Source organism: Pygocentrus nattereri, chromosome 7 (genome assembly GCF_015220715.1).
Source record: "Pygocentrus nattereri isolate fPygNat1 chromosome 7, fPygNat1.pri, whole genome shotgun sequence".
In the NCBI taxonomy this organism is placed as follows: Eukaryota; Metazoa; Chordata; class Actinopteri; order Characiformes; family Serrasalmidae; genus Pygocentrus; species Pygocentrus nattereri.
In genome coordinates, this window is record NC_051217.1 from 30,148,112 (window position 1) to 30,174,174 (window position 26,063).

At 41.0% G+C, this 26,063-nt stretch overlaps 1 protein-coding gene across 1 annotated transcript in view; it reads left to right on the forward strand.

The window, feature by feature from the left end:
• The first annotated feature begins 4,019 nt into the window (after window positions 1-4,019).
• Window positions 4,020-26,063, forward strand: part of LOC108431223 (RNA polymerase II elongation factor ELL2) — a 39,772-nt gene continuing 17,728 nt past the window's right edge. The window contains exons 1-2 of the mRNA XM_017704243.2: window positions 4,020-4,201; window positions 8,324-8,371. Coding sequence (XP_017559732.1) covers window positions 4,064-4,201; window positions 8,324-8,371 — 186 coding nt within the window. The 5' untranslated portion in view covers window positions 4,020-4,063. The remainder of the gene's footprint in view (window positions 4,202-8,323; window positions 8,372-26,063) is intronic.

The window sequence follows — 26,063 nt, forward strand, 5'->3', positions numbered from 1 at the left end:
ATGGGCTACAAAGCAGGGACATTTCAACATGTTCAAATTACTACTAGGATTATGGGCCAGGTAAACCAGTTCTTGGGGCCTCAGGGGGCCTCAGACCACTTAGCCCAGAGGGTTCACATACTTGGGACAACCAATTACAGATATAAACATTAGATGCATGAATAACATCATAATGAATATGAGCAAATGGCTGAATGAATGAAATAAATGAACAAATATATATATATATATATATATATATATATATATATATATATATATATAAATTTTCATCATAGGTACACTTCAATTATGAGAGACAAAATGAGAAAAAAAATCTAGGAAATCACATTGTAGGATTTTTAAAGAATTTATTTGTAAATTATGGTGTGTATATATATATATATATATATATATATATATATATATATATATATATAAAAATTTTCATCATAGGTACACTTCAATTATGAGAGACAAAATGAGAAAAAAAATCTAGGAAATCACATTGTAGGATTTTTAAAGAATTTATTTGTAAATTATGGTGGAAAATAATTATTTGGTCACCCACAAACAAGCAAGATTTCTGACTCTCACAGACCTGTAACTTCTTTAAGAAGCTCTTCTGTCCTTCACTCGTTACCTGTATTATTAGCACCTGTTTGACCTCGTTATCTGTATAAAAGACACCTGTCCACAGCCTCAAACAATCAGACTCCAAACTCAACCATGGCCAAGACCAAAGAGCTGTCGAAGGACACCAGGAAGAAAATTGTAGACCTGCACCAGGCTGGGAAGAGTGAATCTACAATAGGCAAGCAGGTTGGTGTGAATAAATCAACTGTGGGAGCAATTGTAAGAAAATGGAAGCCATACAAGACCATTGATAATCTCCCTCGATCTGGGGCCCCACGCAAGATCTCATCCCATGGGGTCAAAATGATCATGAGAACGGTGAACAAAAATCTCAGAACTACGCGGAGGGACCTAATGAATGACCTGCAGAGAGCTGGGACCAAAGTAACAAAGGCTACCCTCAGTAACACACTACGCCAAGAGGGACTCAAATCCTGCAGTGCCAGGCGTGTCCCCCTGCTTAAGCCAGTACATGTCCAGGCCCATCTGACGTTTGCCAGAGAGCATATGAATGATCCAGAAGAGGATTGGGAGAATATCATGTGGTCAGATGAAATCAAAATAGAACTTTTTGGTAAAAACTCAACTCGTCGTGTTTGGATGAAAAAGAATGCTGAGTTGCAACCATACCTGCTGTGAAGCATGGAGGTGGAAACATCATGCTTTGGAGCTGTTTTTCTGCAAAGGGGACAGGATGACTGATCCGTGTTAAGGGAAGAATGAACGGGGCCATCTATTGTGAGATTTTAAGTCAAAACCTCCTTCCATTAGTGAGAGCATTGAAGATGGAACGTGGCTGGGTCTTCCAGCATGACAATGATCCCAAACACACCGTTTGGGCAACGAAGGAGTGGCTCCGTAACAAGCATTTCAAGGTCCTGGAGTGGCCTAGCTAGTCTCCAGACCTCAACCCCATAGACAATTTGTGGAGGGAGTCCAGCGACAGCCCCAAAACATCACTGCTCTAGAGGAGATCTGCAGGAGGAATGGGCCAAAATACCAGCTACAGTGTGTGCAAACCTGGTGAAGACTTACAGGAAATGTTTGACCTCTGTCATTGCCAACAAAGGTTATGTTACAAAGTATTGAGTTGGACTTTTGTTATTGACCAAATACTTATTTTCCACCATAATTTACAAATAAATTCTTTAAAAATCCTACAATGTGATTTCCTGGATTTTTTTTCTCATTTTGTCTCTCATAGTTGAAGTGTACCAATGATGAAAATTACCATCCTCTCTCATCTTTCTAAGTAGGAGAACTTGCACAATCAGCGGCTGACTCAATACTTTCTTGCCCCACTGTATATATGTGTGTGTGTGTGTGTGTGTGTGTGTGTGTGTGTGTGTGTATGTGTATATGTATGTATATATATATATATACACACTGCTCAAAAAAATAAAGGGAACACTCAAATAACACATCCTAGATCTGAATGAAATATTCTCATTGAATACTTTGTTCTGTACAAAGTTGAATGTGCTGACAACAAAATCACACAAAAATCATCAATGGAACTCAAATGTATTAACCAATGCAGGCCTGGATTTGGAGTCACACACAAAATTAAAGTGGAAAAACACACTGTAGGCTGATCCAACTTTGATGTAACGTCCTTAAAACAAGTCAAAATGAGTATTGTGTGTGGCCTCCACGTGCCTGTATGACCTCCCTACAACGCCTGGGCATGCTCCTGATGAGGTGGCAGATTGTCTCCTGAGGGATCTCCTCCCAGACCTGGACTAAAGCATCCACCAACTCCTGGACAGTCTGTGGTGCATAGTTGGTGGATAGAGCGAGACATAATGTCCTCAATCGGATTCAGGTCTGGGGAACGGGCGGGCCTGTCCATAGTTTCAATGCCTTCATCTTGCAGGAACTGCTAACACACTCCAGCCACATGAGGTCTAGCATTGTCCTGCATTAGAAGGAACCCAGGGCCAACCACACCAGCATATGGTCTCACAAGGGGTCTGAGGATCTCATCTCGGTACTTAATGGCAGTCAGGCTACCTCTGGCGAGCACATGAAGGGCTGTGCGGCCCTCCAAAGAAATGCCACCCCACACCATTACTGACCCACTGCCAAACCGGTCATGCTGAAGGATGTTGCAGGCAGCAGATCGCTCTCCACGCGTCTCCAGACTCTGTCACGTCTGTCACATGTGCTCAGTGTGAACCTGCTTTCATCTGTGAAGAGCACAGGGCGCCAGTGGCGAATTTGCCAATCCTGGTGTTTTCTGGCAAATGCCAAGTGTCCCGCACGGTGTTGGGCTGTGAGCACGACTCCCATCTGTGGACGTTGGGCCCTCATACCATCCTCATGGAGTCGGTTTCTAACCGTTTGTGCAAACACATGCACATTTGTGGCCTGCTGGAGGTCATTTTGCAGTGTATGATAATGATCTTAGCATTTGCACTTCAGTGCGTGAAAGATTACTTCTCTTTTTGCATTATAGCTTTTAAAAAAAAGAGAGGAAAAAAGCACAAACTTACAGTAGACACACTAGACCTGTGCATTGATAAGGCTGATTTAGCTTCTTTTCAAAGCAGAAAGTGCACATAAAACCAAATGTGAAGTATTGTTTAGTCATTTTGAATCCATGCAAAATACTGTGCAAAAGTCAGACCGCACTTCATTTATTTCCAGTTCAAATGGCTTTTAATAAAGTCATCCTGAGAAATTAATATTTCTGTGGGGATTAGATACAATATATAAAAACCGAAGCATCTAAAACTGGTGTTAAAAAAAATGATTACAAGGTACTGAGAAATTGGGACTACCAGCAACCAGCAAGACCTGTCACCATCAGATGAGCGACGCTCAAAGCTTCCATCGTTGAGCTCCGGAATTGCTTCAGATCTGAACATCCACAGCTGTTTTTCTGAGTGTTTTCTTCCTGATGCTGAAAAACTTACTTAAAACGTAGTATTTTGATTGGAAATGACATAAAGTAAATCGGGATTTCTGACCTCTGCACAGTACGGGATTTGTATATGACTTATGTGCTATTTTTAGAGTTCGGGGGGCGTCCAATGATGTTTGCACCCCGGGGCCTCGCAAGAGCCTGATCCGTCTCGGATTACCATTAGGCTTGTTTGTTTCTTGGCCATAAATTCAGTTTCACTTCTCAAAATTGTGTTTCTGTTGCATCATATCTGTAATGCCACCCTCTGTTTTGTTCAGATATTAAGTTAATGGTGATCTGTGTGTGTGTGTGTGTGTGTGTGTGTGTGTGTGTGTGTGTGTGCGCGTGCGCGTGTGCGCGTGCGAGAGACACAGTACGTGCATGCGCGCGCCTGCGTGTGTCCTATGTGCCTGCGTGTGTGTGTGTTTGTGTACGTGCTTGTGTGTGTGACGTGCTCCCAGCGCTCGCGCCGGCTCCTCCTCCAATCGAGTGACGTTTCAGAGAGAATGTCGCCAGTTCACCTCTCAGTCAGTTCCAGACATGGCAGCGCTGAAACAGGAGCATCGGTATGGACTCTCCTGTGCAAAGCCCCACAAAAACACTCCCAACAGAACTATCTATCACGTCAAGCTGACCGACACAGCCATTCGGACGCTGGAAGCCTATCAGAACCTGAAGGTAACCCGTTAAGACTTTATTCTCCTTCACGCAGGCGCTCGTTTCCAGTGCGAAGTCGCGGTCAGTAGGGACCAAGCTTGAAACGTAAGTTGTCAGAAGTTGGACTGACCTGGGGGACACAGTTGTATCTGTTTTGTCCTGTTTTTTTCTCCGCGTCGTTGGCTGTTAAAGTGATATTTTAATTGGTTTGTAAGCGTAACCTGTCATGGAGGGGCTACGGTTCCCAGCGCGTGAGTACTCGGCGCTGTGGACAGCTGGCTCTGGCTTTGGGCTCTTAGCTGCTGTTTCGGTTAAGTTTAATGTGTCGTTTATAGAAATGTCTGGTAGCCTATTAGCTTCCCTCGAGACAAGCTCATTTGGCGTTAGTCTCCCAAAAACAAGCGCTCGAAACCTCCTTGCTGACCACTTTGTCGGTCACTTAGTGCATGAACTGTGGATAATTTGAAATAAAACTGCAGAAGGCGGCTCCGCCGTTTCTTAGTCGCATATAAGGTTCTGAAGCAGGTTCCTCAGAAGTTCTCTCAAATGTAGATACTTATAGGGATCATATGGTCTGAGAGGGGCTCAAGGCAAGCCAGAATTGACCGTGACTGAAGGCTAAACCTCGACTCCACTCATTCTTCTCTTTTAATAAGCGCGTTTAATCACATGTACGACTGTTTTTCTCTTCAGTCATTAGAAAATTATTTAGTGTTTTTTTTTTTAAACAGTTTATGTCGCTTGTCGCTTATTGTGAATTCACTGCTAAACCCTTTACCGAGCAACCCACTGCCTCCTTTAGTCACTGCCAGGTCTTTTTTTTTTCCCTGTTTTCCCAGCACAGTCTAGTCGCTTCTCGTAGACAGGCTGAAAACCACAACTTCGCTTACAAACAACTTTAAACTGCTCAGGCCATGGCTGTGTTTTACTAGGCAGTCAAGAGTAAAGCGTGTGTGAAGTTAAAGCGATAAATGTCTTTTAAGCGATGTAATGTCGTTTAGCTTTGGCGTGTCAGCGGCAGTCCAAACTATTTCAGTCCAAACTAACAACGCTGAGCATTTATTCACTTGCTGGCTGTGTGTCTGAGGGGGGTAACGCAGATTCCGCTGCTGTCCTGTCTGGTCAGTGGTTAAAGGGCACATATCGTGGAAAACTCAACGCTCTTGAAATAAAGTCGTTTGATGAAGTATGTAAGCACTAATAAAGTTTGAGCACATGCCTTTCATTCCTCAGTCCGTACAGTCAGTGGGATATTTGGGACCAAAACAGCACTTTTGTAATGAATAGTTTTTGTGATGTCACGGAAACAACACATATCTGCCTGTTCACACTAAACTTATAGGAAATGCTTCAGCCTCTGCTGCTTTTTGAAGGAGGCCCAATATATGGCAGCCAGCCAGTCAGAAAGGAGTTAATTTACATATCTTGTAAAATGTGTTAAAGGCGCAGTAACGAAAACACCCTGTTTAATTCTGAACAGACATTTTAGAACGGTTTTTAGCTGGGAAATGGTTATGTGAAATGAACTTTTGACTTTGGATTTTGCTAAATAAAACTAAAATGTCATAAGCTATAAGAGAGAGAGGGGGGAAAAAAGAAAATACATTAAAAATAAAGATATGAGCCCTTTTAATGAGACCAGATTGAGGCTGGATGTGTTTTTCTCTCTGGTGCTTTTTTCTTTTGTATTTATATAGTCTCCTCTGCCCTTTAAACACTGGACGTGCTCCAGATTTCAGAGGCGGTGTCAGATATCGCTGCTTTGATACGGCCTGAGCTAACTTTGTGTTTGAAACCTGACTTAAAGAAGTCACTAGTTGTCAAACATAACCCAGTAAAACAGTATTTACGTTTCATTAAACTTATCATCAGGTGTTTGCTTTGCTGCCTGCCTGAAAAGTTCACATAGCCTCCTATTTTTCTTGATTCTTTTTGTCTGTTCGTGTTATTTCAGTGTCTGCTCTAACTGTCTCCTTAAATGTGGTCAAGTGGGGTCAGCCTGTCTCTCTCACTCCCTGTGGACTTACAGGCTTTCACCTTAAAAGCATAGAAACAAAGCTCAAGTCAGCCTAATAGTGTGTATCAGATAATCCTGCAAATGCTGGATATATGACCTCTAACTTGGGCAACACTGGACAAATTACACTGAGTGGAGCAGGACAGCTTCTCCCCTTCGCATCCATAACAGATAAACACGCTTGTTGACCACGGCTCCAGCTGTACCTTTAAGATAATGAGGCTTATCTCTGACCCTGCATTATGGCTTTGAATTACGCTTAAAGCAGACAGAATCAGCCCCTCTTAATAATATATGTTGAAAATGAGAATGACACTGATTTCTCCATCGCCAACACCCCCCATTCCTTTTAATGAGTGTTTCTGAACATAGCAAAGTGTTAAATGCTAGGCACAGTGCGTTCTAGGGCACATGGTTATATAAACACCTATTTAGATGGACACTTTTCACTGGACCCAGAATTGATTGTGCTCAGGCTGGTGATGAGTCTCTGATGATGACAGTTTAGCTAAAAGGAAAAATAGTATTAGGAAAAGTGTTTGTATATTTATGTATGTATGTGTGTTGAGAGATGAAATAGTATGAAAATGTCATATTCTGATATCTGTAATGAAAGTTAGTGTGGTATTTAGTATTATTGTAGTGTTGTTAACATGTCAAGAATATTTCAAAAGAATGAAGACATTCATCATGTCTTATATGGATTTTTTTTTGTTTAACCTGTATTTATTATAACATCAAAAGCAATTAAAAAAATAGGACACTGTTACTGTTTATTCTTCATATTATGCAAAAGTCAGAGACGACCCCTCATGTCATTCCACTCAGATTGCACATTAAGTATGTTATTCATCTTTTGGCATTGGGGGGGGGGAAAGCAGAAAACATTTATAGGAAATCTTTATGGAAGCCTCAATAACTAAAAAGCTTTCAGCATTAAGTGTGTCCACTGTTTCCCTTTATGCCAGCTTCCATTCTTTTCAGGAGACTTGCTTTCAGTGTTTTGATAGAAAATAAGGGACTATTTTCTACACTTTTCAAAGTGCAGTCCTAGAAGTTGGTTGCATTTTGTGCTAAAAATATCACAGTACTTAAAAACACTTTCTTAAGAGACGATTTTATTTAGTACTTAGTTTTTTTTTTAGGTTTAAAGAGACAAAGTAGTGCCACATTTAAAAAAATACAAAAACTATGAAGACAATAGTTTGTAATGAATCATGCTTACGTTCAGTGTTCTTTCAATACTGACAACATCCACAATATGCTCAGAAAAGCATACTGTGATGTAATTTATCATGATAACAATAAATGTCATCATATTGCCCGCTCCTGCTTTGCGGCAAAACTGTGTCTGTTTAAAAACATGATAATTACATTTGGAAATGCTGGAATTAGCTTTAGCTTTAACCGGTAACTGTTCCATCACCAATAGCCTATATTATATTACCTTCAGAGGTCAAAATCTTGTTCCTTCCATTGAGGCATTAACTCAGCCCTGTACACACACACATGCATCAACTCTCACAATACTTATTTGATGGACTCATGTACGCTCTCCATAAGTCCATATTTATTAATGGGAACACATTCCATTACAGATTAGCTGAGTCTAGCCTTGATCTTTAGGCTTACACATGCAGAACCATGACACTGAGAGGCCAGTGACGGACAGCTTTTATTCCAGTGCCCCGTACGCACTAGTGTTTCTGCAGCCCTGAGTCTCTGTCAAGGGGTCCAGGCCAGAAACATGAAACTGTAATTGCTGCCCAGGCAGACTAATAGGTAGGCAGTGATTTCACTATATGGCCGTTGTAAATAAATACCAGCCTACTCGTGGAAATCTCCTCTCTCGTGTGAGCCAAAAACAAACCCGAAGCTGTCATTATAAAGGATGACTAGGAGTTTAAGAGCGGGTTTTAGTCTGTGGCTGCGTTGTTGTTATGATGACGCTGCCTCTGTTAAGAAGACATGGCACTTTTGTTCTGTGTTCTATTACGAGAATTCTGACTTGCCCTGAAAACGAGGCCTGATGAATCCCGATCAATGAAGTTCTCTTGTCATGTGCCACTTTAACAGATAATATTAAACGCTAACCAATGTCTTTTACCTCTCTTCTCTGTCCCCAGGGATCCTTACCAAATCAGCCGGCAATTTGTTTCAAGGGGAACCAGGGGGTAAGATGAATGTGTTTTTGCTCACCCCTCCCAAATGTCTCAGAAATAGAATGCTTTAATTAGTCTTGATTGTTGAGCCGTGTAGCAAGAAAAAGGGGGAAAAAACCCTCACGGCAGCTCTCTTCACTATCTCAATATTTCATGAGCTTTCCTACCACCGCCTCCCCCAACATTGAGAGGGAGACTGCTACCACCCCTAGGGCCTGCTCAACTAGATTGAAAACGTTTATAGAATTTTAGTGCTGTACGTATTTGTAAGTGTAGATATGAATAGGGGTTACTGTGGAAGTTATGGCAGACTCTCTCTCTTGCGCTCTCTCTGAATTGCTAGTTTTGTATGGACTGTGGCTCCATGTCTGCACTGATATAGCCAGATATACCAGGCTGTGCAGTCTGTGGTCAGCCTGCATGAGAGAGAGAGAGAGAGAGAGAGAGAGAGAGAGAGAGAGAGAGAGAGAGAGAATTCCAATGAAATGGCTATAAAGAGGGATGCGGATTAGCACATTCAGCTACAGCACCTCCCCGTTGCTGCCTGCCAGCCTCACATACATTTAAGCACAATCGTTCCTGTCTAAAAGGAGCCTGCTTAATCCCGCCGGCCGAGAGACGATTGCACGGGGAAGGAAAGTGAGTAGCTTGGGCGCACAAACAGTGGACTGTGCAGCCGAGGCGTGCGTCGGGGGTGCCAGGGAAGCCCCACGAGAGGGTATCCAACACCCCCCAAGGCTGCTCACCAGGTTACTGGGTCAGGCTGGAAACTGGGGAGGGCTTTGTTAGGGAGCGCGGGGCGGTGGCTGTGGGGAAAGAAGAGGGGGGCGCTGAACCCCAGGGAACCCCCTGTGTCTCTGTGCCTGTTGTCTCAGTGCAGACATGAAAGGCCTCCGACGAGAAGGGGGGAGGCCTATGTCCGCCTCGTTTCTAAAGGCAGCAGTGCAGCAAACCTCCTAAATCCACAGTTCTCACATGCTAAACACACCAACAAGCAGCCATTTATGTTAAAGTGGAATCTAATGTGCGCAATTTGCATTGAAACATGCAGTGAATTAATTTAGAGAAATGGTCACATTCGAGTGTTTGCAATTAAAATGGGTTTTAATTGCGAAATTAAATGTAGCGATGATATCTGTATTTGGAGCGTTACATATTCAAATTGGCTGTGGTGAATTGGAGTGTAGGGTCCCTCCTCCTCTTCTGACAATGGACTGCTGGGCATTAATGAGGTATGTGAGCCGTTAAGAGAATTTCTGTCTGCACGAGATGGGGTGTGGGGGGATTAAGCTGTTACTTGTGGGGGGCAATTACATTAGAGTCCTCAACGTTTTTACAGAGCTATGGTCATCTTTGACAAGCTGAGCTGCTATCAGAGGTATCAAAAATAGCCATAAACTTGGTAAGGGTAGTGTAGAGGCAGTACTGCTAGAGGCACTGCTGTGCCTCAGCCACCAATTTACATACGATGCCTTGGAATTTGAACATAGATCACAGGGAGTATAATACAGAGGCTGTCGCTTTGACCTTTTAATTCATGGCTGAGTAGGCAAGCACAAATCAGACAGCTATTTGGAATCAAATACCCTCTGGTGAGTTAGGTAAATTGGGTATCTTGTGACAAATCTGACACAGTAAGCTGTGTATATCCTAGTGAATTGAGCTTATATGTTTATATTGTATCATACACTTCCTTCATGATAGATGTGAGCTTGGAATTTTCCAACTTGCATCTCATGCTTCCCACTGAAAGCATTCAGCTGTTTGACGTCAGGAAAAAATGGATGCTCACAGTGAGGTAGTGCTTGTTTGGCTACTAAGTATATATAAAAAGGTCTCAAAGTGTTTAAAACATCTAAAAGTGGATGTAAGCCATTCACTTTTCATGTAGTGCCACAAATATAATACAATAACATGAAAATGTTAAGTTAAAATCGTGTCAAATCATGTACTGAATAGCATAACCGTACAATTAGCATTTGTTTTGGTCAATCAGTCTGTATTTACCAATATCATAAACATATATCAACGTTATTGTGACAAAACTATATTCAAATTCTATTTAAAAAAAAGACAAACAGCAATACACGGTTTTGTTCCAACAGTGAAGATACGATGTCCAAATCAAACTCACAAGTCTGTTTAAAAAGTTTAAAACGCACCATTAATTCTCATTCTGTGAGTGCTTCTGTGTTGAAATAACATAATTAAATTGCAACTTGGAGAATTATGAGCTCTTGAGAAACTCTGACTTTCCGAATGGGGAATTACGAGCTGGAAGGACATTCAGAAGTATTTTTCCAACTTGGAAGCTTGGAAGTTAGAAACTTCACTAGATTTTGCCATTTTTCAGACCCTTTTAGTGACTTGTTTTCTTCTTCAAGAGGGCACCTAGCGACAAATCTGGTGACTTTTTGGACAAACATTAGTTACTTTCATTAGAACAGGGTCATCAGAAGTGCCTCACAAGGCACACTTCTCTCTGCGTCTGCTCTGTTCCACACAGAGGCAGACCAGTACATTTAGTCCGCAGCCTGGAAATGGCTTGGACATGACTGCTGGTTAACTTGTCCTAATGGCCTGCGTTTCAATCACTCTTCCATACACGTCCTGTTGTCTGACAACGGAAGCAGAAAAATATGTAAATGAGACTATAGAACATCATGAATGCCAGATTAAAGGAGAACTTGCACTGCTAAGGCAACTGTGCTAATGTTGCTAACAAGTAACAGGCTAGCAAAGATTAGTTAGCAGCTCTTGCTCACACAATTCTAACTGCCCTGTACCACCCACCTGGCCTTTGTTATTAGCAACGCTTGCATTTTTGGTTCAAGTTGTCTGTTAGGTTGGCTGCAGGTTATGCTTGCTTGCCAGGGAATTCCCATGAACAGTGTCCTGGCTTGCCTCCAGTCCTCCAAGAAGCACTGTGGGAAGGGGTGGGGTGGAAGTCCCTTCAACGGAAAGTGGCCCTCTGTGGGTCACGGCGCTACCATAGTGTCTGCACAATGTGTTGCAAGAAGACGCAGGCCATTGCCAAACACCAAGAGGAGACTGATGATACTTGGATGAAGCAGATCCATTTTGATATAGCTTACTTATGGCAATTAGCTAGATAAAAATGGCCCACGGTGGATCCCTATCAGTTGGAGTAATTTGCAGCTCTCTTAATTACATCTAGACACTAAAAGGGATGATGCAACAGCCAAGAAACAAAATACTGAAGAAGTGGTAGAGATATGTGAAGTTCTTTTCATTTTGATGAGAGCAGTTCCCAGTCCAGCAGTTCATGGAATTTAAATGACTTTGAAAGGCTCATGAGGGAGATTATGGGAATGCGCTCAGGTTAGGTCTGGGAGCTCCTAGACTGGAATTTCACAGAGTGGTGCCCGTTTTCTTTTGGCCCCAGGAAAGCAGTCTCTTTTACAGGAAGCACTGCCTTACTCTGTGTAATCATTGCAAGGGCTTCTGATATAGTCTTCTGTTTCGCTTGCTTAATAAGAGCATTTTTCACTCCTTTCAGGCCTAGTTAGCAGATAATTAAAAGGAATTCTTTCCACTACCTCTGCTTTGTATAGTCTACCGTTCTTCACTAATTGCTGGCCCAAATATGATCTAGAATGTAGTGTTAATGTGACCTAGAGAGTATAGAAAATACACATTAGTAGGGTGAAATTTCAGCATGGAAGAAGGCATTAGCTAACCCTCCTATGTTCCTCTGTTTTGAAGAAGTTCCTGATTGGGTTCCCAGTTTTAGAGCCCAGAATCAATTGAAGATGATCAAAAGCATGGCGAGGTGTGCTGCTTCTGCAGTAGGGTGCATAGTAGGAGTGTGAGAGCCAGTTAACAATGTCTGCATTGGCATTGTTTGTTGATGAGTACAGCATAGAAGTGTGCTAATCATGAACTTTCATGGCCAATTCTGATTTCTTTCTGGATTTTTTTAGTGCACCAAAGACAGATATTCAGTTTCTCTGTGATTTTGCAATAACAAATTCAGGCTAATTTGACCAACTCCTGCAATATTTGTAAGAGCTTGCAGTTTTGTCTAATCAGCACATTATGTGCTTGCTACAATAATAATAATAGCATGCATCTTTTGTACTACATGCTGGAAAGCTATGGACAATGGAGGAATTTGGCAACAAATATTTTAGCTAAATGCATTGCAAATAAATTCCTGAACTGTTTTGTACATCATATATCACTGGTGTGGACCAAATGAAAGTCAGCAGTTGTCATTTATGCCATAACATAACCTAACTCAATTTTTTATGCACCTTCATGGACTTTTTACACTGTTTTTGTTGCAGTTAACATTAAATGATTGCTGTAGAGACTTGTTTTGTAGGATTAGACCTGTGGGTAATGTCAATCAACTCTGATATCCAATTATAAGTAATTGTAATTGCCATGATGCCAAAGCTTCAAAGGCAGCAATTACTTTGTTGGGTAGGAAAATGTATAGCAAACTAGATAGGATGAAATATAATCTATAATCCCAATACAAGAAAATATCATGCTAATTGATTTTCTATATGGCCCAGGCCTAGTTCATAGTCACACAGTTCTACTGGATGTTCTACCAATGTTTAAGCCCACAATAATCACAAAATAAGGTCGCAGAATCCTGGTGGGGCTGAATCTTGCTTTTTATCTGCACTTTGTGGGATAAGTTAGCACTTTGTGGGATAAGTGAATGCACTGAAATGAAACACATAGGCTGCCCTAACACATGCACAGACGTGCACCCACTTTAGAATAAGCACAGATTGCAGCTTGATGTTCTCTCCACACGTTTTGAAATATTTCAAAACAGCTCACATTTTTGGCAAGGTATTGCAACAGCGCTCAAATGAAACACGTGTGCTTACCAGGGTCACATTTCCTCATAAAATTGCATCCCAGATGAGCGAAAATCAAAACCGATTGACTGATTGCCAGCCACAAATTGGGAGCGAATTTTGTCTGATTCCAGTCTTGGCCAGTACTGATTGTGCAACCGTAATAGTACATATGTTTTGTCCTAAATCGTTGAGATTTTTTGACAATTTTTGTCGGTCATTAGTATAGTTTGAAATATTTGTCTAAACTGAATGAGATGTTGACTGCTCACATCAGGTGTGGGGATTATTTCGCAAATATGTTTTGGGTTTAATCGAGTTCAAATTTCATGTTTGGGTTCTCAAAGTCCATGACTCACTTTCAACAAAATTTACCCTGCATTTCAGCCTCCTTTAGTTTTTCCATTTAATTTTTTTTTCTCCCTACTTTCATTAGCCTAAATGTTAAAATGCTTAAAATGGTCTAGCATACTGTGCTGCGCTCTAAATCCAATTAAACAGGACTGATCACTCTATTTAATGAAATGGGCAGTTGGGAAGGGATTTTTAAGTGCCGACAATATCCACAGTATGCTCAGAAAACCATGTTGTGACACACTGTGATGTAATTTATCATAATGATAAATAATATCATATTGCCCAGCTCTCATTAAACTGATAAAGGCTAATACCCTGCTAAATCAGCACCACACAGCATGTTATGAAAAGTTTATCCAGATTAAAAATGTTTGGAATGTTGTTCAGGAGCATAACAGAGTTTAAACTTAATTTTGGACAGCTGATTATTTTATTACATTACATAATTGTGTATTTGTTTTCTTCTAATCTAGTGATGGCTAATATCGTTGCTACCATTTAACCGCTGGCATCATTACAAGTATGATATTTGATAAGGTGATGACCCTGGTTGGGTAACTTTTGGCAAGAAAATTGTTGGACTTTGGTCAGACCAAAAAAAAAAATATATGCATGCATGTATGCATGTATGCATGTATGTATGTATGTATGTATGTATGTATGTAGAGTTTTGCTGGGCTCGGCTAGGGTTCAGACTCAAAAAGTTTGTTTCAGACTTGGGGATTAGGTTTGGACCAACATTTCAGGCTTGATTAAGCTAGTCACTGGCTACTGGTGGGAGGTGTGGTAGAGAGCATTTCTCATAGAAATGTTCTTGAGAGAGAGAGAGAGAGAGAGAGAGAGAGAGAGAGAGAGAGAGAGAGTTTAGTCCCCCACCTATCTGTCTCTCTTGTCGTCATTGTCTTAGCTCACCCAGCCTCCCTGGGACTCACAAGGGCTTCCTTCTCACATGCAGCAGCCCAACCCTAGACACAGTGGTGGGTATGTGTGTAAATGAATGTGTATCTGTCAAAAAGTTTATGTATGACACTCTCTTGTGAGACTAGGCAAGGGAGAGTGCACGCCTGTGTAAGTTTGAGGATGTGTCCAAATGTGTGTGTGTGTGTGTGTCTTTCTTTTCCTCCTGAAAGCTAATTATAATGACAAAGAGAGGAATGTGTAGCAGAGAGCGGTGGTCCCCAGAAGCAGAGCAGCAGAGAGGTGGGGGGGGCACGTGTGAGTGAATGGGCACACGTCGCACTATTCATCCAGATGTGACGTGCCTGCCACTGGGGCCCCACAGTGCCCCTCTCATCAGGGGCCCTCATGTTTTGACTGGCACTGGTCTTTGCTAGGCTCCTTTTAAGAGCAGGAAAGATCTCCTTCTTCTTGGAAGTGAACATTTAATTGTTAATCAACTGTTAGGACAGTTGAATTTGACATTCTGACAGACTATGAGGAACAGGGGAATGCTTTGAGGGAATCAATTTTGATTGAGACCAGAATTGTTTGTATGTAGATCTAAATGTCCTTGCATTGTTGTGCTTTTTTGGATGATTGGATGGTTTTCATTAAGGTTCTGCTTGAATTGATGGTAGCTTGATACCTAACTAATAAGTGGAATTGGCAATGATTCAAAAATTCAATGGGGCAAAAATTCAGCAAAAGTCCAAAGAAAAAAGTCAGAATGAAATTCTTGATTATGGGGATTTTGACTTAAATAAATGTAATTTCATTGTCAGAATGCTAGTGTGTCTGGGCCTTATCTCAGTTGGGCATTGTGGCCATGATATGCTACAGTACAACTCATGGTGGTGGAAAAGAGCATGAGTACACAGTTTCTGTACCATTGACTTAGGATCCTATAAAGGTAGAAGCTTAATAGCTAATTCCATCATTGTGACATGCTTGGTATTCAAACCTTTATTATTTCCTTACATCTTGTCATTATTCTCCCCTTTATTAATGGTTCATCTTTGCATCTTGCTGGCATTTTGCAGGCAAAAACTTGTGACCTATAAGCTTGGCCTGCTGGTGCTAATGTTCAAGGCATGTATAAAGGCATTGATTCCTTGCCACCTCCAGGGCGTCATAGTTTAGGCCCTGCAGGAGGCATTGTTCTTTAGAGTTACCTCTTAGCCATAGAGGTTTTTCAATCTCCTGTGGACAAATCAGCAAATTGAGGATTAGCTGTAACATGGAGCCAAATGAAAAATTCTCTATTTCCAGTGGTTATTCCTGTGCTTGCTTGTTTAATAGTTGTTACCGTATGTTTACAAAGGTTTTTTTATCACTTTTTTTTTTCTTTGAGCTTCTCAGAATTGGAGCTGGCCAGGAAATGGGCTGCGCTGTTGTAAATAAACTGCCTCGGAAATGCTGCCTCAAAGAGGTAGAGGCTTTTCAATTAGCTCTGTTTGTTGGGTCACAAGCCTAGGACAGATTCTGTGGTGCTGCAGGCTGAGGGCTGAATATGTTTTGAGGCACTAAAACTAGTGCTGTAGAGTTTTTTTTGTGGAGTCATTTCAGTTGTTGGACTTATTTTCTGGACTTATTTCGCCCTTTGTAATTTATCATGGCTTGTTCCGGCATGCCCCTCCTTTGAGGTCAGATTAAATCTGTTTTCTCTTTGTATTCACTCTGATGGTCTATGGTCTATAACAGGATTTAAGGCCATGACGCAACTGGTATTCTTTCAAAGTGTAGAAAAAGATCGTACAGTACTGACATGACTTGCTAAATGTTTTTGAATGGTCTTACAATGGCACAGACGGTTTCTGTGCAGGGCCTTACTCAGCACGCTGACATTATAATTCTTTTAGTGCTACTCATTACACAGACAGATCCACAACTGATGCCAGTGGAAGCAAAAAATGAGTTGCAGACAATTACCTACAGAGTTTTCTTTTCTTTTTACAGATTTTTTTTTTCTCAAAACTATATATTTAATAGGAAAATGATAATCCAGAGAAGGTGTAGTAAATGTGTGAGGCTGCATGGTGTTCACCCTCATGCATAGACCTGCTTCTGTTTAATTTCCTCATGACTGTCTCTATAGTAACTAATAGGAGAGTGGAGGCTGGCTTCTGGCTGCGCCGCGGAATGGGCTGCATATGAAAGCAGCACGTACAGCACTCTCCACCCCCATGATGGAGACAGAAACGCACACACACAGAGGGTTGGTTATCAAGTTGGGTCACCCAGAGCTTACTGAGCTTGACAGATTAGCCCTCAGGTGCTGGGGAGGAGGCAGAGGCAGATTTTGCTTGGCATCCCAGGCAGGAACTAAGGGGATGAGGCAGGCAACCACCACAAACCCCCTCCCTGCTCCATCCCCCAACACATCACTAACCCCTGCCTCCAACCTCCAACCAACCCCCATGCTCAACAGACAGTCACCCATTTAAATGTAACCGACATGCGAGCCCCTCTGAGCACATAGCGACTGCCTCAGAGTGATTTAATGGCAGGAGAGACAAGCTTGCGCACCACCGCCTTTACCGGCCGTGACTCATGGCATCCCCATTGATCATATGCTGAACAATGGAACAGCGAGTGAAAATATGTTAGGGTGTCAAGATTTTCCCGCTGTGTGTTTTGCACATATGTTAGTATGCACTGTCTGCTTCTGTGTGTGATAGCCCAGACCAACCACCCCCAGCCTTAAATGCCACTTGTTAACACCATCGTATTTAATTTTGTTCCTTTCTTATTTATTTCATGTATTATGCACGTTGTAGGCGCATGACAATACATGTATCAGATTTTATAATTTAGTACAAGCCTCTCAATTCAACATTCATGGGCAACAAACGGTACATATAACACAATGGATCAAATTAAGTACTCCTTTTAATACTGACTATGGCAGATAATAAAATAATTAAAATAATTGAAGCAAGAGCAGGGAGGAAAAAGCACTCTGTCACCGTATATTAGCTCAGGGCTAACATTAGCTTGTGACTAGTGCTTTATTATAAAAATATTGTACTTTTAAATTGCTGAATAAAATGAATAAAGAGACATAAATGTAAGAACATAAGGAACATTTCCAGGTTCACTACTATATTGGAAAAACCAATTGAACTGTATTGTATTGAACTGAATTATGAAGTTTGTGGATCATCACACCCCTAGGGTTTTGCCTACTGTTGATATGCCAATGATCATGGTTTGACTGAGGCAAGAAATCAAGTTTGGTGCCAGATCTTAAATCTGATGTCAGGCCTGAAATCCTAACAGTTGACTGTTATAATTAGCCATGTTCATTTTTGGATGAAGTAGTCCTTTAATGTACACAGCAATGGCAAGGGAATGCATAACAGAGGCAAAACAGTTCCTGTAGTTCTGTTTTTTTCCCTTTTTCTCTCCCTCCCCCAGCTCTTTCTCTTACTCTCTAACACAGCCTGCCACCTCCCTGTCCTCCCATTTCTTTGGATGAGTGGTTTTCTGTTGGTTTTAGGTTTGAAGGGGGATCATCTACTGCTGTCTCTGTTGGTCCTGGGTAGGGATGCCCTGCCCCCCCCCCTTACCTCCCTCTCCAAGCCCCCCAACAGGGCACATGTCCCTGTGGGTCATGAATAATCCAGGCGCCTCTCCGTGCCAATGCATTCGACTCCTCCAACAAAAGACGGGCTCCAGCTTCTGAGGAAGCCATGACGAAGTGCTAGAGGAGAACAATAGTGCATGGCCTACTAGAGCGGGCCTAGCCCACATAAAGCAAAACCACTGGAACTAATTCCACCCGTGCCAGAGAGAAGTGAAGTAAAGAGAGCTCATTTTGATGACCGGTCAAGGCCGAAGAATTATAGCCACCGCCGTAATTGCACGGCCTCAGATAAAAGTGCTGCCCTTTGCTCATGTAATTTTGGTCACTTGGGCACTGAAAGCGAATGTCCGTGCATGTGATGTCTTGATACTGGACGAGATGGTTAGATGGTTGGGGCCCTGCATATGAGGATGGATTTGGCAGATGCGTGTTATTTTCAGTGCCCTGGCTCGAAATAAGCGGGTCATTCAGAGCCGTTCAGAAAAACAGCACCTGAAAAAACACAACAGCTTCTGCCCTTTTTTTCCCCCCAAACAGATGTGCACTTTTAAAAGAGGGAGAAAAGAAAGTTTTAAAAGTTTATTTTTCCCATAAGCAGAGCAAAGGTGTCATCTGTCATGCATAATCGCACTGAATTGAACGTGCCGCACGTTCTGCAGCTCGCATAAGCGATTTTCAGCATTCCATGAAATCCAGGGAACGCGAGGTTTCTCGGGCAGCCGCCAAACTTGCCCTTTGTCTCCTGTGCAACGGCCAAAGTCCCCCCCGCCAAAGTCGGTCCGTTCCAGTCCAGTTCACGCCTTACAACAGGCCGAAAGTATTTGACATCTCCAAACACTTGGGGCTGCGCGGTGGCAGATGTGGCTGGGTCCGGACCACAGAGGGAGGCTTTGTGTTGCGCTCAGCTCCCTGACCGCGCTGCTGGTCAGCCTGATGAGGTGCTGAGGACTGTCAATCTGATTCCATTTGGCTGAAATGACGTGTGTGTGTGTATGTGGCTTTGTTGAGACCTGGTGGCACAACTCTTTTTCAGTTCACCTCTGCTGTAGCAGGTTCATAGTGATTTAATTCAGCAGGATGATCAACTCTGTTGTAATCAAATGAAGTTACTGAAAAGTAGTGGTAATCCACATACACATTGCACCATGTACACATTTTTATAATCAAGTGTGTGGGTGACCTATACATCCACCTGCGAAACTTATTGAGCATCAAAGATGTTGACAATCTTGTACACTTTTTGAATACTACCCTATATGTATAGATGTATTCTAGGGCTCTAATGGTTTAATTTCCTGAATATTCCATCAAAAATCACTGCCAAAGTTTTGACATGTTTCAGTTTAACAACTGAACTGCAGAATCTTTTTCTTTATTTTTTTTGCACTCTTGTATAAATATCTATTTTATTTGCTTTTAATAAAACTTAATACTACATGGTAATGAAAATGCATCACTGATTAATAAATATTTCCCTAACAAGTTACGTTACCCCTGCAAACAAGGTCTGTTTTAAAGGCAGTGGGTGTCTTTTTAATTATCATTATTTATTATTATGTTTTGGTGAACTTTTGTCAGTGATGGTTTACAAGCTGACAGTTAACTCAGCCATGTTGGCTTTAGCGGCCGAATAACGGTCTGAAACATTTTTACTATGGCTTTGGACTGCTAGCTACTGTGGATGTTCTCATTTATTCTTGGAAATAAATGCAACTGACAGTGTGCTAGCTAACAGTTCGGAACAGTAGGAAATTTACTTAGGCTGGAGACTTGCTTGCACCTGGAGTTCAAACCATTTGTCGTCTCAAATTGTGAGAGTCTCACAAAGAGGGTTGCCAGCTCAGCCTTGTAAAATTCCTTGTTCTGTTTCAAAACTTTTGTATTTCTAAATTTAGTAGCTGTGTTCATGATATAATTGAGGTAGATAGATGTGAGTTCAGCTACACAACCTGATCTTCTCAGGGTAAATAAGACAGACAAACCGTTCATTTGTATACAAATGGCCAGACTGAATAAAAAGAAGCAATTTAATCTTCATAAGAAATGCTAACTTATGCAAATGCTTGGAATTCAACCTAAAACTGGCATCTAAAAGTCAGGACAATTCAGGAAAATGCTGGAAAGGTGGCAACCCTACTTGCAAACTATGTATCACAGTCTCCAGTGAGTCAGAACAGGCAACTGCATTCTACTGGAAACAAGCTAGTATTTAACTTGATACATATTTGTTCCCATGAAAGTGTGTGGGTTCAAAAGTGACAAACATTGCAGTTAAATGGCTTTTCTATTTCCGAATATTATAATTATCACATTTATCGAATATTATTGAATGTTGTTTGCAGCCCTACTGCATTTTATTATTACTCTCTTAATTCTTTGGATATTTGTGTGAAGGACATACATCCACTTGTAGCATGTTTATGAAATGGTTTCATTCAGTGAAAGGCTGGTTAACATTCTAGCCACTGCCTAGCTTATCTTTTATACACATACAGACATGCATTATACAGCTAAATGAGGGACATGCCCCTATTGGTCACCGCTGAGTTACCATAAGTCAGCACCTTCTCCACATGATAACATGCTCTGAAGTTTGCTTAAACCTCATCTACTGTCTAGTTAAAGTGCTTTGTCACCATGAATGCCAGTCTGGGCCAGCTTGTTCATCTCAACCGTTAGTAGTAGGTCACGTGTATCTTCATGTTGTTTTGGAATATTCAGTTTTGATCAGCAAATTTAAAATTTCTGTTTCTCATAATGAGGCTTTTAAATTCTTCTGAAGTCCTTGTGTATCAACCGAGACCCAGATTGAATTGTGAATTTAGTTTTTTTTCTTTTTATTATTTGGCTCAATTCTGGTAACAAAGAATCAAGACCAGCTGAAATACATAACAAGGTGCCCATTTTTGACATGCTTTATGGTCCCTAAATCTCTTGATTTTGTTTGGAATCGAAAAAGCTAGCATTTGATCCAATAAGCCAGAAGATTTTTTTTCTCCCTGGAGACAAGCTGGGAACCAATGGGTTAAATGACATATGGTTATGAAAATAGCAAAGGAAGCTGTGGATGGAAAGAAAAAGGGTGGGTGAGCGACTCCTGGGGTGGAGTGACCTGAGTGACATTGATTAGAATTAGAATGCAAAGTGTGCATGGTAGAGGTTTGAGGGGGCCAGTGTTAACTTATGAGTGCATCACTTTACGGGGATGGATGTAGGGGGTAGGGAGGTTGTCTGCGGGAGAATATGGCGTAAATGGGGGTATGATGTTGGAGTGTGGGTGACAGGTCAGGGGGGTTGGTAAGGACTATAAATCCATGCTTGTGCCCTCCTCTAAGGCAGGATTTCACTACATACTCAAATGAGTCTCCGTTGTGATGATGCGATATGCTGACCTACTTATAGGGACCCGCCCATTTTGCTATTTAAGTGACTTGTTGCTTGTAAGTTGGCTGAAACCAGCTACTGTTTTGTACAGTTTTGTCCTCATGTCTTTTTATATAGGCACTTAGGTACCTGTATGGCTCAATAAAGAACTTTACAGCAGATCTGATAAACATACATAAATTCAGATGAGCAGCAAGGAAAGGGGTGTTTTAAAAACTAAACTTCACAAAATTATTCAATGATCTAGAGAAAATGGGTTTCCTAGCAACCTTGCAAGACCTTGTAGACCATCAAAACCATCACTGAGATAAATGGTAGCTTTCATCTTTGGGAGATAGGAGAAAAACAAGCTGTACTCTTGCTTCAGATCTAAGAATTTCCACGCTGTGTGTCTGAAAGGATATGTAGCTGTCAAAAATAAACAAATCAAACAAAGCTGCTGGTGTTCTTAGAACAGTGGACTGACCACCCAGAGTCCAGACCTCGGCGTCATTCAATGTTGAGGATTACTTGGATTATGAGAGGCAGAATATATGACTAACTTCTAGAACTTGAAAAGCTGCTTTCTGAACAGAATGGAAGCTGTAATTAAGGTTAACGGTGAACAAACTAAATACAGAAAAAAAAATCATAATTATTTGTTGAGGCTTCCATGTAATTTTGTAATGTATATGTTTTCTGTTGTTTTTCTTTGTCTTTTCTTGAAAAGTAAATAAGTTGCATGTAATAGCCGCCTTGACCAGACATTAAATAAAAAGAGGATGGTGTCTGACTGCACATTATAGTACTATAGGTTTTAACACCTGCCTTCATCCTGGCATTTTTTGTCTGTTTGTCTGTATATCTGTGTAGTGCTGATATACATCTGATATTGATTCAGTATTGTAATATTTTCTAAATGTATCACAGTTTCAGATGATATTAAAGTTTGCATTAATATAGTTAATGAGCCCACACTGACTAAGTACTGCTACTTTGTGCTTAAAGAATGTCAAAACTGACACAGCTTGTTTTCATTGCTGTATTGTTCCATTTTCTTCTTTTAAGATGACTCGTTACAGAGTATTAAAGCAGATGGAAAGCAGTTTTCAGAAAGAAAGCTTAATGTTTATTCAGTAGTCACCCAGCAAGTGGCTTGGCAATGTAGACGTCTCTGATTCTTTGAATAGAATATCATCATGGATGTAATAATTGTTTTGTCATTTCCAAATTAATATTGTTACACCAGTACTTTTGGTAATATATTGTCTATACTGGTAGGCAATATATCACCAAGCACTAGCTGTGGGCAGTTAAAACAAAATAGTTTTATTCAGTTTAGTCAAGTGTTAAACACAATGGATGGCCAATGTTAGTCACCTGCTTGTGCTACAGCTCTCCCTTTTATTTATTTATTTATTTATTTATTTATTTTGGGATGATCGAGCTTAATAAGCGTAAAAAAGACAAAGTACACATCTGTTTGAGTGTGCCACTCTGCGTCGCACTGAGACTCAAACGGAAATAGGTCATTAGACATTCGCTTCAGTTGCCTTGAGTGGCCATAGCTGTGGTTGGCTGCTGTTTTGGCCGTGTGTGTTGTGCTAGTGAGGAATGGGGGGGTTGGGTGCACAAGCTGTGGGGCTGTGTGTATGTGAGAGAGAAAGAGAGTAAGCGTGTGGGGGGGAGGTTGTTGGAAGAGGTGCTGTTATTGACTCCTCTCGGCTGCTTAAGGCTGTGCTGCATGACTGGGCATTTGTGACTGCCTGGGTTCTGCTATCCACGTCTGCTTTTCTCCGTCTCTCTGTATGTCTCTCGCTCGCTCTCGCTCTCTCTCTGGAAGCCAATCCCTGAAATCAGTGCTGCACTGTAGATAGCTAAAGAGGCTGTTTCAAGGCCCACTGACTGCTCTGTTTCTTACTGCCTCATAATAAAAGGGAGATATTACTCAGAGCTTTTCTGCAAGGCTTCTGATTCTGTGTCTTTTCTTTAGACGATTAGGTAGCTGTATGGCTTGCTAGAGAACTTTTGCAGTGGTTCAGGCGAATCTTTATTTATGTCAATATATAAAGAGGTGCTGAACACTTTAAATAAACAACATGTTGAAGATTTTAAAGCTGGTCCTCATTCTGTCACTTTTTTTGTGTATGTAGTTGTGGGTGGTTGGAGCAAAATACAGTATGCAGAAGAGCGATAGTTTTAATTACATTTTTAAACAAGTGTAAAGTTTTGGACACCGAAATTTTCTTATGTCAGCAGTTATGAGTGCGTGGGTGTGATGCCCAGACAACGTCTGATGTTTTTGGAACCTTTTTTTATGTTTTGATCATTTTCAGACAAAAAGTAATCACTTTTTAGCTATCAGTGCTAATAGAGTACATACCTGAGTTACAAAATGAAGTGATAAGTGAAATGTAAAGTCATTCAGAGTAGCTTGATGTTGAATGCACCATTGTGGAGAAAATTTATTGAATCAGAATTGTTCACAGCAGCTGTGACAGGAGTCAGAGGTGTGTAATATTAAATGCCTCAAAAAGCGCCATAAGAAACTTCTATAAAATGCACTGTCTGATGCTCAAGCCATTGTTATACTATAGTTTTTATTTATTTACTTACTTACTTACTTACTTACTTACTTACTTACTTACTTAACGTTACCATTATCCACACTCCATATAAAGACTCATTAAACGTGTAGGTTCAGTGGTCATTTTGGATAGTAAATAAAATGGTTATATTGTGTGTTGTACACATCACAACCACTGGTTGCTATAAGCACTACTGTAAAGATTTTATAGTTTGTAAGATTCTCTATAACCATTTCTCACCAAACTACTCATTTTTTTTACGTTTCAATGATAAAGGTATTTCTTTTGAAATGTTCAAATTTTCACTACATTTGCCAGGTTAATTTTACAGCTGGTGTGATATTGAAACCTTGGGTACTGGCTGATACTGATGCCAAGATTCTTCTTTTTAAAAACTAGAAACTTTTCAAATAAATTTTTTTAATTCAATTCAGTAGCCTTTAGTGCTCAAACTACTCACTACTATGCTGTTCAAGCTAAATTTATTACAGAATTGTATATGATTCATTTTTTTTCTCTACAATATACGATCCAGCATTTTTTTGCCAACATCAGCTTAATACCAATATCAGTAGATACTGACGTGCCACCTCTTTTTGCATTTAGTCTTACAGTAAGAGTTGTAACATTTGTAGAGGTGCAGGATGAGGCTGCTGGCTCTGTGAAACCAAGTCTAAGATCTTTTACAGCAATCAGTAGCCATTAGATTAGAAATACGCTGATTCACACAGAAAGCAGACCTTTTCTTTTATTGAGGACTATTTAGTGATTTTTATCAACAAGAATCTTTTTCTTCAGTGGTGAAGCTTTTCCAGTTAGAGCTCCAGTGAATCAGAGTGTGCCTTTGTGAACTTAGGAGTGAGATCCATTGACCTGTAGTTGTGTTCTTTGAAACCAGTTTTTTAAAACCACATCCAGAGCCTGAGTAAAAGCCTTGCAGGCACAGAGTGACAGCAGGATTTAAAGATGAGGAGAAATATGTGCAGAATTGCAGAAGCGCTTGACATTTTGTTTATGTAACAGTGAAACATGAACACCTGAATTTTACCCAGGTGTGGGGTGCTTTGACTGGTCATACTTTTTTGCTTTTGTGTCCATGATCACCTGCTTTTGCTGGTGCAGTGCAGAACATATGACAGCCCAGTGCCAGCTGTGTCACCAAACAAATCAGAGACCCTGGTCCTTGCCATCATTTTCTTTAAATCTAGGCCACCACCTTGACTAAGGCGCCCTGTCAATTTCATGACTGAATTGACGCTGGAGGCTGTTTGAAGGGACCACTGTTTTTAAGGACGCCCCAATACCTGTTGCCTAATGAGTTTGTATGTGGAATTGGCTTTCTCTTTTCTTATTAGTGAAAGTAGGTTTCTGGGACTTCCCTTTAAGACTATAATTGCTCTTTGATCACAGAAGTGGGCTTTTGAAAGAGAATGTTATTGTTCAGGAGCACTGTGGGCACAGCAGAGGACCACAGTGGTAGACATTGGGGTTGGATGATGTTTAACACCGATTAAGGGGCATTTCTGGCCCTGCTTGTACTTAAAATTTATCTGCCCTCTGATTTATGCTGCATTTAAACTGTTCCGGCATGTCAGTGCACCACAATGTATCCCATTCATTTTCAGTAGGGGGCATTGGTTCGGTCAGATGCTGCCACATGGTGTATGACAGATCCGGCCATGAGCAGAGTTGGTCTTTTATATAAATGAATCTGGTCTATGCATCTGGCCAATCAGGAGGAGGCTGGTGTTTGTGTGATTCTTATCTGCAGGTATGAAACATTTTTTCTGCTTTTCAAACATTCTTGCGCGACATGGAAGACCAGCGGTGAAAGCTAATACATTTCAGCACAACTGTTTACCTCTATAACTTAGAATATGAGCAGAAAAATAGATTGGATGTAATTTCTTTTCATTGACTGTTGACTGCAACTGGCAGTCAGGGACCTAAATGTCATCATCTGTCCAATTTTGACCATATTACCGTCTTGGAAAATATTAGTTTAATAATCCATACCATGTTGACTTCCT